Genomic DNA, 22,168 nt, shown 5'->3' on the forward strand with positions numbered 1-22,168 from the left:
AGGAGGGCAGCCTATAGGAGCACATGACTCAGTCCCACAACCACAACGAACTGAATTCTGCCAACGAGGACCCCAATGAGATCCCAGATGAGAGTACAGCATGGCCAACATCCAGACAGCAGCCTGTGAGACCCAAAGCATAAGACCCAGCTAAGCCATGGCCAGACTCCCGACCCACAAAAACCGAGAGAGAGAGTAAAGGTGAATTGTTTTAAGCTGCTAAACTTGGGGTCAGTGACTTCTTACACAGCAACAGAAAACCAGTTCAGCATCCAACTTAGTTTTCACAGACACAACAGCTTTCTTTCATCACTCACATTTTATCTGTTCACATCGCTAACAAGATAACTGCCATAAACATACTTGGGACCAAAACAAATGACCAGTGGCAAAAGTATCAACTGACAAGAGAAGTAAACTCCTTCCTAAAAAGTGAGCCGCAAGCATTCAGGGCCCCTGACGTTTTAATGAGGGAATGAAAAGGCTCATCTACTCATTTGGGTAACAGGAGGGTAGTGAAGACCTGCGCTGGGGTTAAGTCCAGTCCCCACACAGCCACAAGAGGCTGGGAGGCAAACAGTGGTCAGACTAAACAGCCGTGTGCATCCCATGCTCCAGTGGGTACACACCATCTTTAGGCGCTCGAGGGGATAAATGATTACGCCTTAGGTCATAATTCTGTTAGTGTAATGGATGGAGAAAGAAGAAGAAACCAGAAAAAGAGAAAATAACTTAAGAGGCCTCTGTCAAGAACCCCCTAAAAAAGGATGAGAGCCTAAGCCAAGACAAGAAAAGTAGAGTATTTAAGACATTTCAGATAATGGGACAGATCAGATGTCAAAAGTGAAAAAAGAGGTAGGGAACAGAATCGGAATGAGAGAATTTGCTCAGTTTAACCACTGAGATTTGCACTAACTACTGAACATAAACGTAGAGATCCTCTCCCCGTGCACACATGCATGTGCGCGCACACACATATGCTCACTCACACAGACACAAGCACGTGCACACACACACTGTAAATACAAATCTAGATCTTAGCAGAGTGTTCAGGGCTAGAAATTCAAATCTGGGAGTTGTCAGCAAATGGGCTGTAGACCATGGCCTGGAGAAGATGTCAACACCCAAGGAGAGAGGGTAGACCAATGTCCTCAGCTCTGACTGCACACTGGGATTACCCCAGGGTGGCTGAGGTCCAGGCATCACTGTTTTTGGGTGCAGCCTAGGTTGAAAACCATTGGTGTTTAGAGCTATAAAAAAGAAAAAGAAAAAGCCAAAAGATGAACCATTTAAAGAATAAGCCCCTGAAGAAGCCAAGTTTACGTGGAAACAAGAATTATTATTAATGCCCACTCACCACTTGGGTGTTGGGAGAAAGCAGGGTTGAGACTGTGTGGAAGGTAGAGACTGGGTGTCTAGAGGGACATACACTGTGGAAGCCTCCTAGGAGGTGAGGACCCAAAGATGGAAATGAGCCAAGCACCCGAGTAACCACCATTCAAAGTACAAGGTTCAGGTATCTTAAAGGATTTGAGCAAGGAGGAACATTACTAAGGCAACAAAGCAAGCCTCTGGGGAAGAGGTCTTGAAAGAGCTAAACTGTGGAAGGAAGAGACGAAGCCTGAGAGAGCATTCCAGGGCCCTGGGAGGGAAGCACAGGATTCCTGAGGCAAAGAAGCCAGGAAAACTGGAAAATAATCAGGGCATTGTAAGAACATCCTGTACAGGAAATAAAAATCACTTCAATTTGCCAATTTGAGTAGTTGTACAACTGTCTATAATTAGCTAGCCTTCATTAGTAGCTAACTTACATAAAAGTTCCCAATGGATGATAACATAGGTTTTAAATTTTAACTTTCTTTGTACAGAAGTCAGCAAGGGGGATATTAATAAGCTCAGTTCTTGAGGGACAGTAAAATGAAGCTCTGAGGTTCAATGACTTGCCCAAGATCACACAACACCGAAGTTATCAGAGGTACGATGTGGGAAGAAGCCTAACTCCCTCTCTTCTCACCAACACCACAACATGCACCCACACACACCGTTAGGACGCCTCCAGGAGCCATCAAGCCCCCACACAACTGCGATGAACACTTGACCACCAAACAGGATTGAACAAGCCAACCCTTAAGGTTAAGGTATCTATTAAAATGACTACTTCAGAACTGTATAATTAGGCAAAATCCAAATTAGAATATGGCAAATGAATACATGGCATTTTGATTACCTTATAGATTAGAAAATGTTTGTTTTTACTATCTTTGATATATGCCTGAAATGTAATCTGTTCAAGTATTTGCAGATGACTAAAGTAAAAGTAACTGGCTTTTTTCTTTATCTTGCAGAAAAATACTAAGCACCTACTGAACAAACGACAACATAAAATTCCAAAAAATTTTAAGAATAAGTCTCTAGAACAACTGGGAAGGTCAGAGAGAAACATAAAGTACATCTGTTTGAAGACATTCAGCAGCAAGGAAGAGCAAGCCTGAGCTCAAGACAGGAGGACAGCCCAGCGAGCCAAAGGCTGCCTCTTGAGAGGCACCTGCCAATTCCACAAGCAGGGCTGAGACCAAGAGTGGAACAGAGATGCTGCTGAGAAACAGGCGGGAGCCAGGGTCCTCACAGGAGAGAGGCTTGGTAAACACACCATGATATAAATGGAATTTCAAAGGGTCATACACCACAAGTACAGTTGAGGTGGAAGAAGACCAGCCTTCCCAGGGAAGGAGCCCAGTTTTGAATCATCTCAGTTCCCAACTGCTCAGCAATGACCTGGGATTGCTAGCGCTGCTAGTCTGGCAGATCATCTCTAGAGGAGGATATCATGACACAGTGTCTCAAATAATCAGAATGTTTCATATACAATATCTAGAACTCAAACAAAAATAATAATGGATAAGACAAGACCACATGATCGAAAATGAAAAAAACAGAAGACAACAGAAACAGATCAAGAGTGGACCCAGAAAATAAAAATACAGACACAGACTTTGTCCTTTTTAGGAGAGCCTGAGGATGGACTTCAATCAATGGATTAAAGTGCTGACACTTTACTTGGCAGGTGCCAGCCCAGAGCAGTGAGGGGAGGGGAAAGGAGTAGGCAGGAAAAGGGACACGTGAAGCACCTGACGCAGCATGTTACCACAGGGGACAGCAAACTATGGCCCGGCCCACAGGCCAAACCTGGCTCACCACCGATTATATATGGCCCACAGCTAAGAATGGTTTTCACATTTTTCAACAGTCAAAAAACAACCAACAGGAGGAAAACATTTTGTGACACATGAAAATTATGACTTTCAGACTTCAGTATCCATGAAGTTTTATTGCAATCCAGCCACACTCACTTGTTTATGTATCATCTGCGGTTGCTTCCACACGACAGCAGCAAGGCTGAGTAGCTGTTACAGAGAAAGTATGGCCCAGAGAAATATTTACTACCTGGCCCTTTACAGAAAGTCTGCTAACTCCGTGTTACTGCACTGGCCCCAACTAGACAGTGAGCTGCAGATACAGCAGACACATTCATTTGGCATGTGGGACTCTTCTACAAGGTTTGCAAGAAGAAACCACAGAACAGTCCTAGGAGGGAAGAATTAAAACACCCTGTTCCCTAAGCTTTCCTTGCTAACTTGTGAATGTTCACCCCATAGGGAGCTAGCTCCTGCTCTCTCACCTTCTAGGCTGTGTCATCGGTTCTGTGGTCGGCAGCTGGGAAGCTATAACCCACACCCTGTCGTGTGACATTACAACCAAGACTGAAAGTGGAAGGGCAGCCCACAGGCATGGAGTGTCAACCCAGAGGGAATGGGAGATACAGTCAAGGAATCTAAAGAGACTACGCAAGGTTTGACTGTTCAGGTAATTAAGAGATCAGACTGAAAATTTCAAAAGAGAACTGGAAATTATAAAAAAGTACCTAATGTGGCAGTTGAGCAAACTGCCAAAACACTTCAAACTAAACATTCAAAATAGACGTTTTTTAAAAAATATAATTATACCTCAATAAAATTCATTTAAACAAAAACATGGAAATTCTAGAACCAAAAAATAGAATATCTAAAATTAAGAACTCAATGAATGAGATTAAAAGTAGATTGGGAGGGCCTGTGCTTCTGCCTATAAAGTATTAACTTCTTTAGGAATTACCTCTCTGCTGTAATCAACTAGAAAATCAGACAGAATACAGCAAACAGCTTTTTTCAAACATGAGACAACTGACAGCCCAGAACTGTGATCCCAAGAAGGGCAACAAACAAAGACCTACAAGTGCTCAAGTTTACTGTCTAGAAGCAGCTTCCAGGCTGCAACACAGGAAATGGGAACCCAGATAGAGCCCAGAGGTCTTGATGAGTTGAGGAGACGGATCAGCTATTAGTAGGTCAAAAGACAAGAATACAGGAGAGGAGGGAGCTACAGAGAAGAGTGATTTCTGAAGATGCGCAGGGGGGGACCCCTTGAGTCTTTGGCTGAGTACTGATCTGGGCGTGGGTTGAGAAACCTACCAAGGCTGGGGAAAGAAGTGCTAGAAAGGAGTGGGCAGAATCCCCATGATTCACAGTCTGGGAAAAGCTCATGTTTCTTCCAACCAGAATGGAAAGATCTTACAACACACCGAGCATTAGGGAGAGTTCTAAAAAGCATATTGCCTTAATAAGGCAGATAAATCAGCCCAAGACTAAAGGCTATGCTAGATCAGCCTGAACAAACCTTAAAGTCAAGCTTTGAAAACATCAAATTGATCCCAAGTAACTTACACACATGCCAAACAAAACTAACAATCTTTAAAGAAATAAAACAAAATCCAGCACAGAATAATATTTATAATGTCCAGTATTCAATAAAAAATTAGCAGGCATGCAAACATGCCCCCCAACCAGAGCAATCAATCAATAGAAAAGACAGAATCAATCAAGAGAAATAAATCCAGAAATGACAGAGATGATGGAATTAGCAGACAAGAATGTTAAAATCTCTTTTATAGATATGGTCCCTATGCTCACAAACAGGGAGGAAAATATGAACAGGATGACAAGAGAAATGAAGATGTGAAAAGGACCTGAACGAAACCTCTAGAGATTAAAAAACAAAACATCTAAAGTGAAAACTGCAGTGCACAGGATTATTAGACACTGCAGAACAGTTACACTATGATCTACCATGTCTAAGCATACAGCTATTACATGTTATGCTTGCTCCCTTTTAGAACTCACTCACTCCCAGTTCTATCTACATGTTAACTGTATGTTTAATGCCCACCACCAGTATTCCTGTCAATCTACAGTCATTCAGTTATCTAAAGATATTTCTCTATTCAATTCCTGGGGAAGGGCTCATGGGAACAATGTTTCCTGAGTTCTTGCTCAATGATAAGTTGGTGTCTTTTTTACCTGAAAAGCCAGTTTTGCTAGAACATAAAATCCTTGGCTCACATTTTCTTTTTTTGGGTACCTTAAATACATTACTCAATTTTCTTCTGCATAAAGCCTTGTTGTCAAAGTCTGATGGTAAACTCGTTTTCTTTCCTCTATCACTATTATTAGTCTTTTCCAAGCACCAAAGCTAAAAGTTAGTTCTTTTAAAAAGACTAACAGGGGCCAGCCCTGTGGCCGAGTGATTAAGTTCGTGCACTCCACTTCAGCGCCCCAGGGTTTCACGGGTTCAGATCCTGGGCGTGGATCTAGCACTGCTCATCAAGCCATGCTGAGGTGCTGTCCCATATAACAGAACTAGAAGGACCTACAACTACAATATACAACTATGTACTGGGGGGCTTTGGGGAGAAAAAGCAGGAAAAAAAAGATTCGCAACAGCTGTTAGCTCAGGTGCCAATCTTAAAAAAAAAAAAGCTTTTAAGGTGTCATGTACTATCTTTTATAGTTCCTTTGCTTAACTGACTTTCTGGCTCACTGAAAAACTACCAATCACTTCAGACAGAAGAACTTTTACTAAAAAGATAAAAATGATAATGGTAGTGACTATGTAGCTAACACCTCTTAGCTCTATATTTTACTGCATTTTCAAGAGAAGTGTGAAGGAAAACAAGGCAATTCAAGAGATACACAACAATCAGAAAAGAGTACTGAAAAACTAAAAGTTTTACATATGTAAAAACCAGATATATGCCTGCCATATAACAGACACTCCATTAGAGGCAGCTGGTTGCAAGGACCTAGGCCTGAGGTATCTAAATATCTAGGATCAAGAAACTCTAGGATCAGTGTCTTTGTTCTTCATAACACACATACACTAAAAGTTTTCAGTCTCCAAAAATTTTTCCTTTCTAAAGTCACTAAAAACTTCAAGGGCACTTCAAACAAAAATGGCCATAGAAAACAGATTTGCTAAATCCTGTGGTTAAGAAACACCTTTCTATCCCACGTTATTCTTTACCCAGGTGTCAATTCTGTTTCCAATAGAAAAGCCCTACCTAAGGAATGAGATGCTTCCCGTGCCAGGTGGGAGAGACATCCCCAACAAGAAAAGGGTAAAACCTGTCAGTATGAGGCTGGCATCCGCAATGTGTGTCTGCAGGAAGGATTCCAACAAGTGAAACTCTAAGCAATTCCTTAGGGTAAAACAGCAACATTCATTCCTCTCATTTCACAAGCACGCTGGAGAAGTGGTATAAAACCAAGGCCAGCAATCACTTTTTTCACAATATTAAATAGCTTCAATGCCCATAACACATTTTTCCTCTGGTGTACTATGCAAAACCTAGGTCTCTTCACTTATTCCTAGGAGTTGGGAAGACTTCTGAATAACATGCAAAATGTCTAAGAAGGGCCAAGCATCGTATATTACACTGAATAAATCAAAAGTAAAATGGTAAGCACTCTAAACTATAAGTGGTGTTTCTTTTTATGTATATCTGTCTGACTCATCAAAGGCACTCAATGCAACATTAAACTGGTTTTAGATCAAGATGCAAAAACTCATATTTAGCAGTTATTCAATTATGATTACCAAGAAAAAAAAAAAACTTCTTTAGGTAAAGTTCTTTACTTCAACAAGTTTCACAAAATACATAAAAACTAATATAAAAACAATCAGTTTGCTTGAATCTCAAGATTTCAGAAATAAGAAATTACTGATCTCTCACCTCCCCATGCCCCATTTAAAAAAAAAAGAGATGACAAAGAAAAATAGACAGTAACTGCTACATAAAAAGTAACGTTTAAACAAAAACAAACCAAGAGTCACTACTATGCCAATTCTTGACCCAATTCTTTGTGCTTTCCTTATCTAACATTACACTAATAACAATCCCATCATCCACAACACAGTTCTAAACATGTGGCTCTCATACCTGCCAGGACTCAACACTTAAGGAAAAAAAAAAGGTAAGGAGGAACAATAATGCTTCACTACAAGTACCTATGATCAACTGTTTACAGAACACATGACTCGATAAACTATCATGCAGTATGTAAGATTGTATTAAAAAAGTCAGATTACTTGAGAAATACTTAAAATGGTTAACCTCAGGGAAGAGAAAAAAATACACATATACTACCAAATATTTCAGACACTTTGCTGGTAATTTGTAGTTTTTCGGAACCATTTGCAAACAAAACTAACTTGGGGTAAAGAATAGTCTATAGAAACATTACTGCTATTATTTATTTGATAATTTATGCACAAGCTTTCAATTACCTTACTAAATCATACATGAGAGAATCTAAGGCCAATACTTTGTTTTCAGATGTTCTTGATGTGAAAATATGAGCACTCTTCTAAGACCAATCAGAAATACAAAACAAACAGCTCAGCTGAACTCCTGTCTGTCCAGAAGCACAAACACAGGAGACCATAAAAATGAGTGAGCTTCTACAGAACATAATTACTGCATGTCACTTCTCCTCCTCACCTAATTAACTCCACATCTCAAAAACTATCACTAAACAGTCACCAAGATATGGCTAAAAATGATAGACCTCTTAAAAAACGGTAACAGGAAAAATTTTCGCATAACTAGATCTCAAGTTTCTTGCACTTACAAATGAGTGTAACTAAAATGTAGCCACGCAAAATCTATAAAAAGAGCAATAAAAATTGATACAATAAAAGATACATTTTAATTAATAGAAAATAAACCGGCTTCTCTAATATGGCAAGATCCGATTTGCGTCCCTTTACATATCCTAAGGAAAGACTTAACCAGATATTTAAATATGGAGGCAGGAACACACCAATAGAAAGGTATGTACAAAAACCCACCTGGATATCCGTTTTCAACCATTTGGAGTCAAGTCGAGCCTGGGCAGCCAAACAGAAAGAATCAGAGGGCATCTTCCCTCCAAATCCTCCCAGTTGTCAGACCTGCAAGTAAAAGAGAAATGGTGACGATCACTTTACAAATCTTTTCAGTATTTTACAAAGACCCTCCCCCAAGGTTTAATGCGGCAAAAGAGAAGAACAGAAAAGGAGGGAGAGAAGAGCTGGGGGAGGCGAGCGAGAGGAGGAGAGAAGGAAAGAAGAAGATGGAGAGAGACGGGGAGAGGAGGAGGAGGAGGGAGAGAGGAAGAGCCCACTCCCAACACAAGGTAACAGGCAGATGCGGGATTCGCCTGCTCTCTGCACTACGTGGGCAAGACCTTGGGAACGACGGTCACAAGAGACCAAACCACAATGTCATCCCCCTCCCTTAAGTCCCAAAGGTAAACACGACAGGAAGCCCACATTTCAGCGACAAGTGACATCAACATGCATCTGCCGCTTAACCCCAGACTTGTGAGTGCTGCGGGAAACGAATTAATCAAATTCCCGTCTGCAGAAAACCCCAACAACAATCACTTAAGAATAGAAAAACAGCAGAGCCGCGCACCGCGGGCAGTCCGCGCAGGCCCAGGTTCGCCGGCCGAGCCAACGTCGGCCGCACCCCGCTAACCTGGCCCCGGCCCCAGACCGCACAGCCCAGCGGCCGGCCACCCTAGCAGTCCCAGGACGAGGACCTGACTTGCGAGGGCCCGGCCGCCTCGCCCCGGCTGCGAAGGGACACAGCCTCCAAGCCCCTGCTAGCTCCGCCAGAACTCGCGATCCCGGCGATTCTCGCGGCGGGAGGGGCGGGCCGACAGGCCTGCCGCCCCCGCCGCCCAGCCAATCGCAGCGAGGCTGCTGCGCGGGCCCAGCCAATTGGGAAGAGGAGCCCCTCGCCCCTCCTCCCGATCCTCCCGCTTCCTTCCATCCGGCTTATCTTCCTTCTGGGAGCTCCCAGACCTTGCCGTCAGGGCCAACTGCCGGCGTCTGGAGGCGGGATTTCCGCCCAAGTACGCACGCACTACCTTTCGGACTTTGTACAACGTTGCCCAGAAGCCACCTGGCGTGGCGAGGTTCTGGGAGACTTGAGTACTCCAGCTCCGCGTGGCTGGTGTGGACGCGACGAGTGCCCCTGAAGTTGAGGGCGCAACGCGTGAGGCTGGCTTGGGTCTGCAAGAGCCTCCTCCTATCTGTACCACTGAGCGCAACTAAAATCCTGGGCAGAATACCTGGAACGACTGGTAGCAGGGGAATCTGAGAAGGAAATCAGAACTTTCAGTACCACAGTGTGCATAAAACAAATCATAAGAAATGTGAAACAATTGAAGTCATACAAAGTATGTTCTCTGATCATAAAGCAATTAAACCACAAGTCAGTAACAAATAAGACAATCTCTGAACATTTGGAAATTGAACAACACACTTCTAGATAATCCACAGGTCAAAGAAGAAATCTCAAAGGAAATAGAACTATTTTGAATTGAACAAAAATTTAAAATATAGCACGTCAAAATCAGTTGGGGGGCCGCCTGGTGGCATAGCTGTTACATGCGCATGTTCTGCCTCAGCAGCCGTGCTGTGGCAGGCATCCCACATATAAATTAGAGGAAGATGGGCATGGATGTTAGCTCAGGGCCAGTCTTCCTCAGCAAAAAGAAGAGGATTGGCAGCAGGTGTTAGCTCAGGGCTAATCTTCCTCAAAAAAAAAAATCAGCGGGATGCAACTAAAGCAGAGATTAAAGTGAAATTTGTAGCATTAACTGCTTATCTTAGAAGAAAAGAAAGGTCTAACATCAACCATCTAAGCTTCCATTTTAAACTAAAAAAAAGAAGAGCAATGTAGACCAAAACAGAAAGGAGGAAATTATAGAGGAGCAGAAGTAAATTAAATGGAAAACAAAAACAATGGAGAAAAATGAATGAAACTAAAAGCTAGTCCCCGAAAAGATGATAAGAAAATATGGTGGGTCTGCCCAAAAACAGAGAAAACATACAGGTTACCAATGTCAGGAATGCAAGAAAAGATAGCTCTGGAGGCCTCACAGACTTCAAAAGGACAATAAGGGAATACCAAGAAAAATTTACATGCAACTTCAACAATTTATATGAAATAGACATTTTATGAAAGCCATACACTGCCAAAACTCACTCAAAAAGAAGTAGATAATCTGAACAGCACCATACCTATTAAAGAAATTGAATTCACAGTTAAAAAGCTTTCAAAAAAAATCTTTAGGCCCAGATTGTTTCATTGGTGGATTCTAGTTCTACCAAATATTTAATAAAGTGACACCAATTCTACACACACTTCTAGAAAATTGAAAAAGAGTGAACATTTTTAGTCTATAAGCCCAGCATTACCCTGATTAAAAAAAAAAGACATTACAAGAAAACTTAAGACCAATATCCCTCATAAACAAATGCAAAAATTCTTACCCAACTTTTTGCGATTGGATTCCAACAATGTATAGAAGGATAATACATCATAATTAAGTGAGGTTTATCCCAAGAATTCAAGATTGGTTTAACATTCAAAGCTAAGTGTAATTCACCATGAGATCCTGTCAATAGATGCAGAAAATGCTTTTAACAAAATCCAACATCTCATTATAAAAACTCTCAGCAAACTAGGAAAAGAAGGGAAGTCTTCAACCTTCCCTTCTTCCCATCTGTGAAACCTACATTAAAATCAAAATGGTTTTGAAAAAGAACAAAATTGGTAGACTCACGCTTCCTGACATCAAAACTTACTACAAAACTACAATAAACAAAACAGTGTGGTACTTCCAAAGGATACACATACAGATCAGTGGAATAGAATACAGAACCCAGAAATAAACACTCACGTATCTGGTCAATTGATTTCTGACAAGGGTAAGACCATTCAATGGTAAAAGGACACCCTTTTCAATAAATGGTGCTGAGAAAATTGGATATCCACATGCAAAAGAGTGAAGTTGGACCCTTACCTTACACAATATATAAAAATTAACTCAAGAGGAAGATTGGCACAGATGCTAGCTCAAGGCTAATCTTCCTCAAGTAAAAAAAAAAGAGGAAGATTGGCAATGGATATTAGCTCAGGACAAATCTTCCTCACCAAAAAAAAAAAAAAAATTAACTCAAAATGGATCAAACCTAAACATAAGAACGAAAAGCACAAAACTCTTAAAAGGACATGTAGGGGGAAATCTCCATGACATTGGATTTAGCAATGATTTCTTAGATATGACACTAAAAGTACAGGCCACGACAACAAAAATAGATAAATTGAATAAATTTAAAACTTTGTATATCCCTAATCTTATTTAGGTCCCTGCTTCTCTTCTGTTCCCCCTACGTCCACCCCTGAACCCTGTGGCATTTACAGACTGTCATCAGCAACATCTTCAGTTTATTTTGTAATATTCTCATCATGTTACTGTTCTAATAAAAAAGCTGTTGTCCCTTGTGGAAAGCAGTGACTTTTTATTCTCCCACATCTATACATCTTAGGGCATGAAAGTGGGTCCCTGCCATTTTTAGGCCATTATTCCTCCTTCTTCATTTTAAAAAAAAAAAACAAACAAAAACTGAACTTTGAAACACTTGCTATCAGATTATACCACCCTTTGCTCCTGATTGCAGTAATCCACAGTCCTTCCCATTACTTCCCATGTTCATTGAAGATCTAAGCACTCAGCTCATGACCTTTGTCCCACTGCTACCACTGGGTCCCATTAGGACCTTTCCTAGTACAGGAGTTATCCACCTGGTGCCCTTTCCTCTCAGTTCCTCATGGCCTCGCTTTCAACCATCCTGCTTCCTGCTCCACTGAACCACTTATCACAATGATCAAGTCCATTCACCAGATCACCTTGAAGATCACACTTGTGAACCTCTGACTCTTTGATCACTATATCTTATCTTTCTAGTTCACTTCTTCTAGTAACTATGCCAACAGACTTCAACTCCTCTAGGAGTCTTGACTCACATCCTTGCTTCCCTTTTTAGCCAAGTTAGATTTTGAAGCCCAGCATATCTCTTGCCCGTAATCTCTAATCACTTGCTCCTCTTTCCCTCCATTGTATTTGCCTGGCAAACCTCAACACTGGATGAATCCACTCCATTCAGTTGGAACGTGGCTGAACTCCTAAGGCACGCTCAGAAGATCTACTTAGTAGTCCTTTCCTTTCCCTTGGTGCTGCACTGCCATGGGGTATCTAGGATACAATAGGCCTGAGGAAGAAAAGCCAACCAGCTGAGGGCAGCTAAGTGGAGGGATGGATTGAAGGAGGCCCAGGAAGATGTACATGCACCACTGACCTAATCTTGGGCCCATACCCCTCCAGGTTTGCTGAGATTTGAAGTAATAAACAACTGGATATTATTGAATCCAGAGGCACTTTGATGAAACTGTTCTCACCATGAAAATTACTACCACAACAGTGCCTCTGGTTTCTCCCTTCCCTTCTGTTACTGCAGATAAAGCTTCCCATATCTTGTGAGTGGACAATCCTCCTACTACCTATAGCTCTAACCCCTCACCTATCAATTACTCTACTCAGTTATTAGTACCTGAATTGCCTCCCCTCCACTCTTCAATGAACGTCTCCCTCTCTGCTGCATCTGTTCTATCAACTTATAAATAAGGCCATGATCCTAGTTTTAAAGACCCTCATTTGAACTCCACATATCCCTCCAGAAGCCACCTCATTTTTCTACTTTTTTTTGAGGTAACATTGGTTTATAACATGCTATAAATTTTATATGTACATTATTATATTTCAACTTCTGTATAGACTACATTGTGTTCACCACCAAAAATCTAGTTGCCATCCATCATCATACACATCTCACTTTACCTCTTTCACCCTCCCACTACCCACCTTTCCCTCTGATAACCACCAATCTGTTCACTGTATCTATGTGTTTGTTTATCTTCCAAATATGAGTGAAATCATAGGGCAACTGTCTTTCTCCATCTGACTTATTTCTCTTAGCATACTACCGTCAAGGTCCATCCATGTTGATGCAAATGGCAAGATTTCGTCTTTTCTTGTGGTTGAGTAGTATCCACGGTATATATATACCACAACTTTTTTATCCATTCATCCATTGATGGGCACTTAGGTTGCTTCCAACTCTTGGCTATTGTGAATAATACTGCAATGAACCTAAGGGTGCATATATCTTTTTGAATTAGTGTTTTCATGTTATTTGGATAAATATCCAGAAGTGGACTAACTGGATAATATGGTAGTTCTATTTTTAATTTTTTGAGGAATCTCCATACTGTTTTCCCTAGTGGCTGCACCACTTTACATTTCCACCAACAGTGCACAAGTGTCTTTGCTGAACATCCTCGCCAACACTTGATATTTCTAGTCTTTTTGATAATAGCCATTCTAACAGGTGTGAGGTATTATCTCATAGTGGTTTTGATTTGCATTTCCCTAATAATTAGTGATACTGAACATCTTTTCATATGCCTCTTGACCATCTCTGTACCTGTATATCTTCTTTGGAAAAAATGTCTATTCAGATCCTCTGCCCATTTTTTGATTGGGTTGTTTTTTGCTGTTAAGTTGTTTGAGAGTTCTTTATGTATTTTGGACGTTAACCACTTATGAGATATATGATTTGCAAATGTTTTCTCTCAAGTTGTAGGTTGGCTTTTCATCTTGTTGTTGGTTTCCTTTGCCATGCCTAAGCTTCTTAGTTTGATGTAGTCCCATCTGTTTATTTTTTCTTTTGTTTCCCTTGCCTGAGGAGATATATTCAAAAAGATACTACCAAGACAAATGTCAAAGTGCATACTGCCTATGTTTTTTTCTAGGAGTTTTATGATTTCAAGTCTTATGTTCAAGTCTTTAATCCATTTTGAATTAATTTTTGTGTGTTTTTTAAGATAATGGTCTAGTTTCATTCCTTTGCATGTGGCTGTCCAGTTTTCCCAGCACCATTTGTTGAAGAGACTTTCCTTTCTCCATTGTTTGCTCTTAGATCTTTTGTGGTAAATTAGCTGTCCATGAATGCGGGTTTATTTCTGGGTTCTCTATTCTGATCCATTGATTTGTGTGTCTGTTTTTCTGCCAGTACCATGCTGTTTTGATTATTATGGCTTAGTATATTTTGAAATCAGGGAGTGTGATACCTCCAGTTTTGTTCTTTTTTCTAAGGATTGCTTTGGCTATTTGGGGTCTTTTGTTGTTCCCTACAAATTTTAGAAATCTTTGTTCTATTTCCATGAAAAATGTCATTGGGCTTCTGATGGGGATTGCATTGAATCTCTAGATTGTTCTAGGTAATAAGACATTTTAACTATGTTAATTCTGCCAATCCGTGAGCATAGAATATCTTTCCCTTTCTTTATATCTTCTTGGATTACTTTCAATAATGTCTTATAGTTTTCAGTGTACAGGTCTTTAACCTCCTTGGTTAAGGTTATTCCTAAGTATTTTATTCTTTTTGTTGCAATTGTAAATGGGATTGTATTCTTGATTTCTCTTTCTGCTAGTTCATTGTTAGTGTATATAAATGCAACTGATTTTTGTATGTTGATTTTGTATCCTGCAACTTTACTGTATTTGTTAATTATTTATAATAATTTTTTGGTGGATTCTTTAGGGGTTTTTATATCATGTCATCTGCAGATAGTGACAGTTTTACTTCTTCCTTTCCTTTTTCTTGCCTAGTTGATCTGTCTAGGACTTTCAATACTATGTTAAATAAGAGTGGTGAGAGTGGGCATCGTTGTCTTCTTCCTGTTCTTAGAGGGATAGCTTTCAGGTTTTCACCATTGAAGATGATGTTAGCTGTGGGTTTGTCATGTATGGCCTTTATTATGTTGAGGTACTTTCCTTATATACCCTTTTGCTTGAGAGTCTTTATCATAAATGGATATTGAATCTTGTCAAATCCTTTCTTTGCATCTATTAAGAAGATCATGTGATTTTTATTCTTCATTTTGTTAATGTGGTGTGTCACATTGATTGATGTGCAGATGTTGAACCATCCCTGCATCCCTGGAATAAATCACTCTTCAGTGTGGTGTATGACCATTGTAATATATTGTTATATTCAATTTGCTAATTTTTTTGAGGATTTTTGTATCTATTTTCATCAGTGATATTGGCCTGTAATTTTCCTTTTCTGTGTTGTCCTTGTTTGGTTTTGGTATCAGGGTAATGTTAGCCTTGTAAAATGAGCTAGGAAGCATCCAATCCCCTTCAAATTTTTGGAAGAGTTTAAGAAGGATAAGTGTTAAATCTTCTTTCATTGTTTGGTGGAATTCACCAGAGAAGTCATCTGGTCCTGGACTTTTGTTTTTTGGGGAGGTTTTTTATTACAGTTTCAATCTACTTACTAGTGCCTGGTCTATTCAGAGTCTCTATTTCTCCTTGATTCCATTTTGGGAAGTTGTATGATTCTAAGAATTTATCCAGTTCTTCTGGGTTATTCAATTTGTTGGTGTATAGTTTTTTGTAGTATTCTCTTATAATCCTTTATATTTCTGTGGGATCCATTGTAATTTCTCCTCTTTCATTTTTGAGTCCCCTACTATTATTGTGTTGCTGCCAATTTCTCCCTTTAGGTCTGTTAATAGTTGCTTTATATACTTTGGTGCACCTATGTTAGGTGCATAAATATTAATAATAGTATGTATCCTTGATAGATTGTCGCCTGTATCATTATATAATATCCACCCTTGTCTCTTGTTATCTTTTTTGGCTGAGGTCTATTTTGTCTAATAATAAGTATGGCTACACCTGCTTTCTTTTGGTTGCCATTTGCTTGGGGTATCATCTTTTATCCCTTCACTTTGAGGTTATGTTTGTCTTGAGAGGTAAGATGGGAGGCAGCATGTTGTTGGGTCTTATTTTTTAATCTATCCAGCCACTGTGTGTCTTTTGATTGGTGAATTAAATCCATTTATATTTACAGTAATTATCGATATGTAGGGACTTAATATGGCCATTTTATCTTTTGTGCTCTGGTTGCTCTCTATTTTCATTGTTTCTTTTTCCTTGTGTTTCTGTCTGCCATTTCAGTTTGGTGGTTTTCTGTGATGTGTTTCTCAGTTTCCTCTTGTTTTATGTTTTGTGACTCTGCTCTGAATTTTTGTTTTGTGGTTACCATGAGATTTATATAAAATGTCTCATAGATGAGATAGTCCTTTTTCTACTGATAGCATCTTATCTCCATTTGCCTATGCAAGTTCTGTCCTTTTCCTCTTCTCCTTCTATGTTTTTGTTGTCACAAATTACCCCTTTTTGTATTATGAGTTTGTTATCAGAATCAAGTGGTTATAAGGGCCAGCCCAGTGGCATAGTGGTTAAGTACTCATGCTCCACTTCAGTGGCCTGGGTTTTGCAGGTTCAGAACCCAGGCATGAATGTACATACCACTCATCAGCCATGCTGTGGCGACATCCCACATATAAAATAGAGGAAGATTGGCACAGATGTTTGCTCAGGGATAATCTTCCTTACCAAAAAAAAAAAAAAATTGAAGTGGTTATAGTTATTTTTGATGCTTTCTTTCCCTTTAGCCATTATGTTATAATGGTTTACTAATCTGTTGGATATAGCATTGCACTTTTCTGATTCTATCTGTTCATTTATAAGCTTCCTTAAAGCTTTGTATACTTTTGCCTTTTTGTTTTAGGTAGGAGAGCTCTTTCAACATTTCTCATAAGGCACATCTAGTGGCAATGAACTCCTTTAGCTTTTGTTTGTCTAGGAAAGCTTTTATTTCTCCTTCATATTTGAAAGATATCTTTGCTGGATAGAGCAAACTTGGCTGACTGTTTTTACCTTTCAGTATCTTAAATATATCATTCCACTCTCTCCTGGCCTATAGAGTTTCTGCCAAGAAATCTGCTACCAGCCTAATAGGGGTTCCCTTATAGGTTATTTTTTTTCTCTCTCTGGTCACCCTTAACATTATTTCTTTGCCATGACTTTTGACAGTTTTAATATAGTGTGACTTGGAGAAGGTCCTTTTGTGTCAGATAATTAAGTGTTCTATTAGCTTTATATACTTATATATTCAGTTCCTTCCCCAGGTTTTGGAAGTTCTCAGCTATTATTTCTTTAAATAAGCTCTCTGCTCCCTTCTCCCTCTCTTCTCCTTCTTGGATACCCATTATCCTTATGTTACTTTTCCTAATTGAGTCAGATATTTCTTGTAGAATTTCTCCATTTTTTAAAAATCTTTGGGGCTGGCCCTGTGGCGGAGTGATTAATTTCCCGCGCTCCGCTGCAGGCGGCCCAGTGTTTCGTCGGTTCGAATCCTGGGTGTGGACATGACACTGCTCATCAAACCACACTGAGGCAGCGTCCCACATGCCACAACTAGAAGGACCCACAACTAAAAATACACAACTATATGCCAGGGGACTTTCAGAGAAAAAGGAAAAATAAAATCTTTAAAAAAAATTTTGACTCTTAGCTGCTTCTGGTTGTATTTGAGAGCCTGCACTTTCCACCTTCCACTGCCTCTGCCAGAGGTGCTATCAAGTGCCTTTGTCATGCTGCTTGTGCCTCTGAGGTTACTAGTGGCTTGCTGCTTACATTGTCACTGTAGTTGTGGGTGTTGCCACTGGAGTCATCAGGCTGTGAGCACCTCTGCTTCTTCTAAGGTTTCCTGGGTCTCAGTTTTCCCTGCTGCATTGGGGTAGGAGGAGAGTGGGGTGGGAGGCTGGGTAATGGGCACCTCCAGCATGTCCAGGTTTGTTGGGGCTGCAGGCACCACTGCCACAGATGGTAGGGCTGAAATTGCAGGTGTCATGGCAGCTTTGAGGGACCAAGGTTATGGGCATTGCTATCACTGTTACTAGACTCCCCACAGCTTTGGGCACTGCTGCCATATTTGCTGCCTGTGTTGCTGCTCCCAGGTTTTCTGGGGGCGCTGGCACCATTGATGCCAGGGGTACTGGGTTTGCAGTGTCACTGCCACTGCTGGGTGGGCCAGGATTGCAGGTGACATTGCCACTGCCATGGAGGAGTACCTGGGTTGTGGGCACCACCAATGTTCCTGGAGACTCTTGGGTGCCAGTATGATTCCTGGAACACAGATCATGGGCACCACCACCACTTGTGGGGGGATCAGGGTCTTAGAAGCAGCCCCTGATATTGGGAGGGCCAGGGCCAAAGGCACTGCCATTGGGGAAGGGGGAAGAGGCAAGAGGCTGGGTTGCAGGTACCATGGTGATTTCCAGAGCTTCCAGTTGTACATGCTGCAATGGGAGCAGCACCTGGGAGCATGGGCTGTCTGGGTTCCTGGGTCCTTCATTCATGGGCATGATCACAGTTCCTGGGGCCTCTGATAGCAGGCATGGCCACAATTCCTGGAGCCTGCAGTGGTGGGAGCCATGCCACTGCTCCCCTGGTTCCATTGCCTCTATGAGGTCTAGTCCACCCACCTTCAGATGTATAGATGTATGGTCTCTCAGGTGTCCTGGTGTGCTGTTCAGAGAGTCCTTTGTTTGCCTATGGATGTCCTACTGGTTGTAACTTGGAGGAGAGAGACAAAGGGAACAACTCACTCCATCAGGATGCTGATGTCACTCCTTACATTTTTATAATAGCAAAATCCTTTACAAATGGTCTCTACCTTCTGCCTCTACTTCTCCACCCCACTCTCACCTGAACCCACACCAGTCAGACTTTGTTCCCACTACTTTACCAGAACACTCTTATAGAGGTTACCAATGACCCTCACTTGGTAAAATCTCATGTCAGTCATCAGTTCTCACCATAGGTGAGCTTCCAGTTGTATGTTCACAGTTGTTTCATTACTGAAACCTTTTCTTCACATTTTCCCAGGTTTCTTCCTATGTGACTGGAAATTCCTCATCAGGCTCCTTATTTTCCTTACCTTGCTATATTGGAGCAACATAGCTTATTCCTAAACTCTCTTCTTTATCAACAATCACTCCCTGGGTAGTATAATCTAATCCTATGACTTTCAGCATGCTAATGACTCCCATTTTTTACATATTTCATTAAATTTAAGGTGTACTGATGTCATTACTTTCTTGATCTTACTGAGAGGTGTCAAAAGAAGATGTCATAATGAAGTCACAACTGCCATTTGTCTGACAGCCATTGATAATGGGATGTATCCTGATTTCAGAGATATTAATATATGGAAAATGTGTGTCTCTGAAGTGAGGAAATAAGATATATAGATTTCCAGCTCTAAATTCCATAGTCTACATCCAAAGACCCACTAGAAAGAATAATATGTGTCTCAAATTTAACATGTCCACAACTGAATGTAAGATGTCCCCTCCCCATCCCCATACCTCTCAGTAAATAGACCACCATTCGCTCAGTTACTCAGGCCAAAACCTTTGGAATCCTCCTTGACTCCTCTCTCTCACTTTCAACATCCAATCCAAGAAAAAATCCCATTGGCTTTGTCTTGAATTTGGCTGCTTTCTATCACCTTGACAATAATGTGATCCAAAACACCTTCATCTCTCACCTGGACCTATGCAAGAGATTCCTAACTGCTCCCCCTGCTTCAATTTTTGTGCCTTTATCATCATATCGGTCACCCAGCAACCAATATGATGCTTTTCAAATATGCTTCAGATTGTCTCTCTCCCTGACCAAACTCTAATGGCTTCTCATCATACTTCGAATGAAATTCAAGATCATTACTATTCCCACAGCCCTATATGATCTACTCCTGGCTCCTTGTCTGTCTATACTTCCTCCCACTTCCTCTTCACTCAGTTTACTCCAAGCATTCTGGTTTTCTTGCTACTTCTCCAACATGCCAAAATATTTCTGTCTTAGGGACTTTGCACTTGCTATTCTTTCTACTGAGAATGATCGTCCCTTGGAAATTTATCTGGCTTTCATCTGTCTGTACATGGCTCAAAGCCCCACCACCACCTACCTGACCCCACACCCCAGCTTTCAATTTCCAAAGAGGAAATCTCCTTGGCTATTCCCAGGCTATGAAGTGTCCCTCTCCCTTGAGGCAGGTTCACCCTTGGATCAATCCCTAGAGACAGGAGGAGAGTTATGTGGTGCAAAAGACCTACTTGGAGCCAGTCCTTCCGCAGAAACTGCTGTTTGATGCATTTTCAAATAAGATGCATGAGTTGGATAGGCTTGTAATACATCTGTTACAATTTCTTTACTTCTCTTACTAAAGTCTAGGGCAAGGCCAGACATGATTGGTCATGTCTGTAATGATTAAGAGAAAGGGCTTTGCAGTCAGACTGCCCATATCAAATCTCATTCCTGCCGCTTAGTAGCTATGTGACTTTTGGCAAGTTATTTGGTCTCATTCTAAAATGAGGATAATAAAACTGTTTACCTCACAAAGTTACTTTGAAGATTGCGATAACTGATGCAACACACTTAGCACAGTGCCTAGTAAGATCTTAATATATGTTAGCCATCATCATCATTACTGCCATCCACCCCAACTCCAGTGAGTTATCCAGAGCCCAAGGAGACCCTAAACTCTAAGACGTATCCCTAAGAGAAAGATAAAGAAGAGAAAAGAAGATATTTTCATCTGACTATCCTGCCAAAAGATTCCTCTGTGAGCTGTAGAGTCAGAGAGACCTGGATTTGAATTCTGATTTAGCTACTTTCTATGTGACCTGGTGGAAATCATTTAACTTCACTTTCTTTATCTATGGTGTGGGGATATCACTACCTACCTCTTGGGATGTTCAGCCAGTCAGAGAGAGGTGGCAGGCAAACAGGAAGTGCTCAATAACCAGCAGTAGTACCAGCAACAATTTCCCTTCCTTTCAAGGCACATGGGAAGATTTTATTTCCCCTTGAAGTGAGGTAGTGTCGTGTCAGTGAGTCATGGGTAGAAGTGACATGTGTCACTTCCAAGCTAGAGTATTAAGTTGCTAATATGAGAGCCTCTAGCATTCTCTTCCTCTGCATGACAATTGTGGGAGCAGGTGTTGAATTTGAGCCTCCGTCAACCTGAGTCCCTAAGTGATTGTGAGAGTAGAGGTCTCACTATCAACTCGTATTTGACATGTAGCTTGACAAGAATTAAACTTTTGTGGCTTTTTAGTCATTGGGATTCCAGAATTATGTGTTACTGCAGCACATCCCCATCTATTCTGAGGATATACTTGTCAGAAGAAGCCAGGAAATAAATGTAGAAGTAATGACATAATTAAGGAAGTATTGTTTTGCAAATCCTAATGACATTGACTCAGGCAACTCATGCTAAAGCCATTAGGAAAATGGTTGACGGAGAACTTGGCATTCCTACAGCAACACCACCCAGATGGTTTTCTAGTCACATGGGATGGGGAGGGGGTTAAACTTAATCGTCCTGAATTACATCATGCTAATCCAGTGGTCAGTCTTATCACCACTTACGAAGGGTCAAGTAGATTTTTTGAGTTTTCTGACACAACATGAAATACACAATATCACCCATGATATATTCTAGTTAAAAAAATATTCTAGTTAAGTTTATCAAGTCTTTAAGCTCTTATAAATTTTGAATTATACATAGGAAATAGAGGAACATGCTAAAATAATCAAAAGAAAATTATCTGACTTAGTATCATGAACAAGTCATTGGTGTGAAGAAAGGGCTGAGTTAGATAAAAAGAGAATTAAGAGAGTGATGTCAGCATCATGGTGGAGTGAACTTGCCCCAGACTCTCTCCCCTCCAACATACATCAAAAAGGAGCAACCACATTCCAGTAGAAAATACCCTAAAAGCACAAAAATCCTTGGAGAGTCACAGCAGCCACACGACGGAGGGCAGAAAGGCTGGAGCCCCCTCAGTGGAGCTGGAATGGGGTAAGAGAGATCTTCACTCCCTCCCCTAAAGACTGCGGTCGCTGCCACAGGAGGCTCCGAGAGGGAAGGAGTGGGGGAAGGGTCACATGTCTGTGGGATCACCCAGGACTCC

The 22,168-nt window shown here is 40.9% G+C and overlaps 1 protein-coding gene across 6 annotated transcripts in view; it reads right to left on the minus strand.

Annotated features, from left to right (window-relative positions):
- The window catches only part of HERC2 (HECT and RLD domain containing E3 ubiquitin protein ligase 2), a 256,324-nt gene extending 247,093 nt beyond the window's left edge, over window positions 1-9,231 (minus strand). For 3 of the 6 annotated variants that reach the window (XM_070572331.1, XM_070572323.1, XM_070572302.1), the window contains exons 1-2: window positions 8,958-9,231; window positions 8,224-8,325 (exon numbers count right to left, since the gene is read on the minus strand). In XM_070572331.1, the coding sequence (XP_070428432.1) occupies window positions 8,224-8,295 (72 nt within the window). In that variant the 5' untranslated portion in view covers window positions 8,296-8,325; window positions 8,958-9,231. Of the gene's footprint in view, window positions 1-8,223; window positions 8,326-8,830 lie in introns of all 6 variants that reach the window. The other 3 variants (XM_070572337.1, XM_070572306.1, XM_070572312.1) reach the window with 2 other exon arrangements.
- Window positions 9,232-22,168: the final 12,937 nt, after the last annotated feature.

This window comes from Equus przewalskii, chromosome 1 (genome assembly GCF_037783145.1).
Source record: "Equus przewalskii isolate Varuska chromosome 1, EquPr2, whole genome shotgun sequence".
NCBI classification, from domain to species: domain Eukaryota; kingdom Metazoa; phylum Chordata; class Mammalia; order Perissodactyla; family Equidae; genus Equus; species Equus przewalskii.